A 5,531-nucleotide genomic window follows, 5' to 3' on the forward strand; every position below is an offset into this window, starting at 1 on the left:
GGCGGGGCCCGGGGGGGTCTCGGCACCTTTCTCTGCAGCTCCCACACGTTGATGTAGCCCTTGCCCAGCTGCGCCCCCAGCAGGTGCTCCCCGCCCAGCAGCGCCAGGCCCCGCGCCCCGCTGTTGCCGCCCCGGTAGCCGGGGAGCGCGGAGCCCGAGTGCAGCTCCCACACCGAGCAATTGCTCAGCGGCCCGGCGGCGTCCGTCACCAGCGCCACCTCCATGGGCGCCGCCATCTTCTCCGGTCCGCCCAGACCAACGAGAGCGCCGCCGGCCTAAGAGCGGCCGCCGCTTGACAACGAGGCGCCGGGCGACCAAAAGGAAGGGCGGCTCAGGCGCCTCCCTTCGCAAGGGGCTGCGTCCGCCCGCCCACGTGCGTCTAGAAGCTAAGCAGGATGCAGTCGGTCCCAGCTGTGGATGGGAGACCCAGAGGCGGTGATGGGTCCCCCAGCAGGGGGCGCTCTTTGGACGTTAGTCTGATTTCAATGCCCCACTGGGGTGCGGAGCAGCAGGGGGTGGGGGGCTCTGCTCTCCCCTCCAGTGCTGCTGGGAGCCCAGCCCAGCACTAGGGGTGTCCTTCAGGTCGATGCTGCAGGGGGTGCTCTGCACCTGCACAATCCGACTTGCTGGGTGGGTGTCCCTGGGCCAAGCTTTTCCAGGACTAGTAAAGGCTGTAGCAAGTCAGGGTTGATAAACTTAACTTCCAGGACTGGATAAAAGGGGTGGGTGCATGTCAGGAGAAGGCTGGGCCGGGACTGCACGGAGGTGGATTCCTGCAGATCCCTGGTGTAACTAACTCTCTGCTGTTACAAGGGAGAGCCGGGGACCCCTGAACTGATCTGGTGAATTCTTACGCTAGTTTGCCTGCCTCAGAGCTAATGTTCCATCCACCTCCTCCCCACCCCCACCCGCCAATCAATCTTCCTCCCCCTTTTTTTCCTGCAGGCATCAGGATTTATTGGCTACTGCCCATTGCCTTGTTTCACAGGTCAAAGGTCGCTCGCTCAGCCAGACCCTGGAGCTAAATCATATGAAGATGCAAGTGACCTTTACCTGGAATGAAGAGTGGCCGGTTGTGGAAATTATGGGACAGGAAAGAGTGTGAACGTCCCCTAATGGTTTCAACGCTCGCGTGTATCAGGTTTCTCTTGCTGATTAAGACAAAGGCCTCCCCAACGTAATAATATTCCTCTTTTAAATACTTTACAAACCGGGAGCTTACAAGTCCTCTGAAGGCAGCATGGGTCTCACAGTGGAGGGTTTGTTGCCGTAGCTAGATCCAGCACCTACAGAAGTGCAGCCACGTGCGGGGTGCAGGATAAGAGCCAAGGTGGCTCACAGCACAATGGTAATGGCAGGAGGTGGACATTTTGCCCGGGGCCTTAAGGCAAATGGAACCTGCTGAGGTCTGATAGTGTCACGCACAACGCCGGGACCTTTAGAGCGTGCGAGGCTTTCAGCTGAGACGCTAAGCGTGCGGCCCTGTCTGCCGTGCATGGACATTGCAGAACCGACGGGGCTCTGTGGAAGGTTTGTCCTGGTGCCTTTGGTTCAAGTCTCCCTTCCCTTTGCTGTCAGGGAGCATGTTTCATTCGGGGGGTGGGGGGCTGCATTTCAGTGGTGCTGTGCGGCTATATTGCATGCGAAGGGATCCTTCAGGAAGAGGAGGGCTCCCTACGAATGGGAGCTGCAGAGCTGAGAGCCGGGAAAACGGAGTGTGTGGGCGGTGAAGTGACATGCCCAAGGAGACACAGCAAAGGCAGTGGCAGAGCTGCAAATAGAACCCAGGAGTCCTGGCTCCCGATCTTGTGCCTTAGTGCATGGTGCCCCCTCTGAGAAGGAGGCAGGGCCTCAAAAACAGTCCAGAAAATAGCTGGCACTGCTCCAAAGGGGGAATCACAGCCAGTTCAAAATTCAAACTCTGTCCCAGGGAATCCCTGTGGCCTGAGCCCCCGGCCCTGGCTGAGCTCCCATTCGAGGTATGGACGGCTCCCCCCAGCAGGACGTGCCAGTGACAGGGAGGGGAGAATATGAAATGCTTTTCTCTCCCATGCTGTCTTCACCTCCTTTACTCGCTGACCCAGGCTGGGTGGAACTGGCAGCAAAGTACCAGGGGACTGAACTTCCAGGGGTGGGTCAGGGGCCTCCTGCAGTGGGACGACACCAGGACTCCTGGGTTCTATCCCCAGCTCTGTCCCTGACTCACTGCCTAATGCACCGCAGGGGGTGGGGTAAACTCTTGCCACAGGAATAAACCAAGTTGCCTCTGGAGGTTGGCGGATGCCCGATTTGCCCAGCTGCTGGATACTGGAGGGTGAACTCCGGCCCTCAGCCCCACCCTGTCCCTATCGCTCTGGGGATGGCAGCAAGGGGCCGAGTGCAGCATTCGTGCTCCTCGGGGGGCTGGAATCCTCCTCGGCTGCTGGACAGCTGCCGCGCCCGCCGATAGGATTCTACCCTGAGCACAGATGGGCTGGAGCGGCCTCAGGTTGTCCCGCTCAAGACTCTCTGCCAGCTGGATCATCCTGCCCTACAGCCCCCTTTGGGAGCCAGCCCCTCTCCCACACACCCCCTCACCCCTCCGGCCTTTTGAACGAGAATCAGCTCACTGCAGCCAGGATTTTACTCCCTATTCAATTCTCTAGGGGTTCAGGACAATTTCTATAGAGGCTTCCCCCCTATTCGGTTCTACCAGGCCCCTCCTTAAGGGAATCCCCCCCACCCCAGCACCAGCTGAGGCCTTGCAGAGAAAAAAGGACAGGCACCAAATTGGAGCGATTCGTAGGGACCCCCCAGAGCCCCAGCTGGATTGAGACCAGGGCAGGGGCTGGGAAAGGAAGGATGAAGATAAGGCACGGAGGGAGCTTTTAGGGAAACCTTCTGTGTCGCTTTTCCTCTGTGAGGGAGGCAGCACGATCAGCGATTAGCGCAATAAACGCTGCGCCAGGACTCCTGGGTTCGATTCCCAGCTCTGGCTCTGCAGTCCAGGGGCTAGAGGAGGGGACTGGGAGCCAGGACTCCCGGGTTAAATTCCACTGCTGACCTGCTATGGGGCTCAGGTCACCTCACCTCTCTGGGCCTCAGTCCCTTCCCTGCCTGTGTAAAATGAAGCGCTAATCCCGGAAGCCCCCATGGATGTTTGCAAAGCCCTTTGAGATCTCCAGCTAACAAGTGCAGAGTCTTATCCCACCCTCCCTGAACGCTCCTTGCCCAGATCATGTTCCCGTGCCCACATAAAGGGAGAAGGAGAGAGGCTTGAGTGACAGAGCCGAGCAGATCGGCCCAGGTTGGTTCAGCCCAACCCAACCTCCCCCTGTGCAAAGGGCGGGGGGGGGGTGTGTGGAAATTGCTGGATATTAACGGATGGTCCCAGTAGAGCAACCGAAAGCTTTATGGTTCTACAGTCAAGGAGGGGCAAGACTAGCTCTTGCTTCCATGGCAGTGGACTGGCCTGCAGAGTGCAAAGGAGAATCCCGCCCATGTCAGCCCCCCTCCTCCAGCACAGCTTCTTAGGAGTCAGCCAGGGAGGGTGGGATGGGGAGGAGGCTGGAGGGATTGGAGCATGAAGGCAGTGGGTTGGTGGGTGCAAAGACCACTGGAGGAGTTGGGGGCCCTTTTCCAAGCAGAGGAAGGGGGGAGAAGCCGATATAACTTGCAGCACATGTTCCAAGTCCTGTCAGGTCTTAGGCACATATGTGCATTCGTGCTTCCCCGGATCAAAGCCCCAGTGAGCACCCAAGGGGCAGGCCAATGGGGAGCGTAGGGGGTTGTCCCAGGGAAGTCGCTGGCAGATCTCCAGCGCAGTCCGCCGACCACCCGTCTCCTTTTCCGTGTTGTCAACCCCAGGCGTTCCAAAATCACGCCAGCCCCGCCTGCAAAACCATGAGAATAGCAGAAAAAAAATCACACGGTGGGCAGGCTTTCTGAGCCGCCCTTCCACGCTCTTCTCCACAGCCAGCAGGGCGAGGCCCTTCGGCGGGGCTGTAATGGGAAGTGGAAATTCTCACAGAGAAGCTGGGGGCTTAAGAGACCCTCCCCGTCCCCAAACATCGCAAGAGTTCATAGACATTACGACCAGAAAGGCCCATCCTACGATCAGCTAGGCAGCCCTGCTGCAGAGCCATACCCACTTATTTCTGAATCAAACCCACGACTTTGCTTTTTGTTCTCGTGTATCTGTTGGAAAGGGATCCACCTGCTAGGCACCGCTGCCCAGCACTGTTTCCTTGTACTCAACTGTCTGTAGCCACCTGTTGTCTCCGGCCTTATGCTGAGATTGGAAGTTCTTGGAGGCAGGGACCGGCACTTTGTACTGTCTTTGTACCCGATCTACCACATTGTACATGGCATCCGTAATATACCTACTAATGTACAGGGCCCAGCACAAAGGGGTTGGGCTCCTAGGTGCTACCGTAATACACCTAATAACCCAGTGGCAACCCTGCTTCTTTTTACAAGAGGTTTCTCCAAATGCCGAGGGACCCTGTGGATAAAGACCAGGCAACACAATAAAGAAATCAAAGGCTGCTTTTAAAAGTCAGATTTTTGTTTTTGTTTTTAATATTTCATCAACTTTACAGGGTTACAATTGTCTTAAATATTCTGAAGTTTAAATACAATCTGTATAATAATGTTATTATAAAATGTAAACTTTCAGTGTTTTTATTTTATTTTATTTAATAATCACAAAGTTTTAATACCTGAATGTCTGCAAAACTGAAATATTTCACCGCGGGATTCCCAGGACAGGCAGCCTGAGGCCCGCCATTATCAGAGGTAGAATGTGGTTTTTATTCTTTTTTTTTTTGTGTTTTTTTTTTTTTTACCTGAGTTAAGATATACATGCTGTATAATTGCATCTGCTGCTGTGTTCATTCCTTTTGCCTTTCAAACCCCAGAGAAACTGAATTTTGTTTAAATCGATATGCAAAAAGGAATAAAGAGCTGAATGTAATATGCTCTCCCTGCCCCCCCCCCAAAAATCAAAAAACCCAACCAAAAAATTAGTGGGGGGGGTGAGGAGAGGAATAAAACAGGGACTGTACAAATGCAAAACCTACTAAAAATCTAAACACCCCCCTACCCCAGCACAAAAACCAGTGACAAAGAGTTCTCTGGGGGCCATCCCGCCGGATTTCTCTTTGAAGGTCGTCAGGCTGGCCCTAAAACAGCACGTTGGAGTCCTAGCGGCAAGCGCTCCACGGCATCGTCCTAGCCAGACCTTCAGAAGTGAGCAGGTGGGCTCAGCAGAACTGTGGGCTAGTGGGGATTTGGGGGCCACGAACCAGAGTTAAGGGGATGAGGGTAGGGAATGACTCTTGGCTTGTCCAGTGTTTGGCACGCAGAGGTGCCCTGTGGCTTGTCTGCGCTGTAGGCCCCTCCAGCCCCTGTACCCGTTCCCCCCGGATGTGTGGCCTGCTCAGGGGCTCCTGGGTTAGCTGCCGGTAGAAGCCGGGGCAGCCCAGAGGCAGAGCGTGCCCACCGGCGAGGCGGTGTGGGAGACGAGCCCTTTCCACACACTAGCTGTCCCC

The 5,531-nt window shown here is 55.8% G+C and overlaps 1 protein-coding gene across 1 annotated transcript in view; it reads right to left on the minus strand.

The window, feature by feature from the left end:
• The window catches only part of WDR18 (WD repeat domain 18), a 24,432-nt gene extending 24,142 nt beyond the window's left edge, over nucleotides 1-290 (minus strand). Inside the window, exon 1 of the mRNA XM_034755422.1 lies at nucleotides 27-290. Coding sequence (XP_034611313.1) covers nucleotides 27-236 — 210 coding nt within the window. The 5' untranslated portion in view covers nucleotides 237-290. The remainder of the gene's footprint in view (nucleotides 1-26) is intronic.
• Between the last annotated feature and the right edge of the window lie 5,241 nt (nucleotides 291-5,531).

This window comes from Trachemys scripta, chromosome 22, assembly GCF_013100865.1.
Source record: "Trachemys scripta elegans isolate TJP31775 chromosome 22, CAS_Tse_1.0, whole genome shotgun sequence".
Lineage (NCBI taxonomy): Eukaryota > Metazoa > Chordata > Testudines > Emydidae > Trachemys > Trachemys scripta.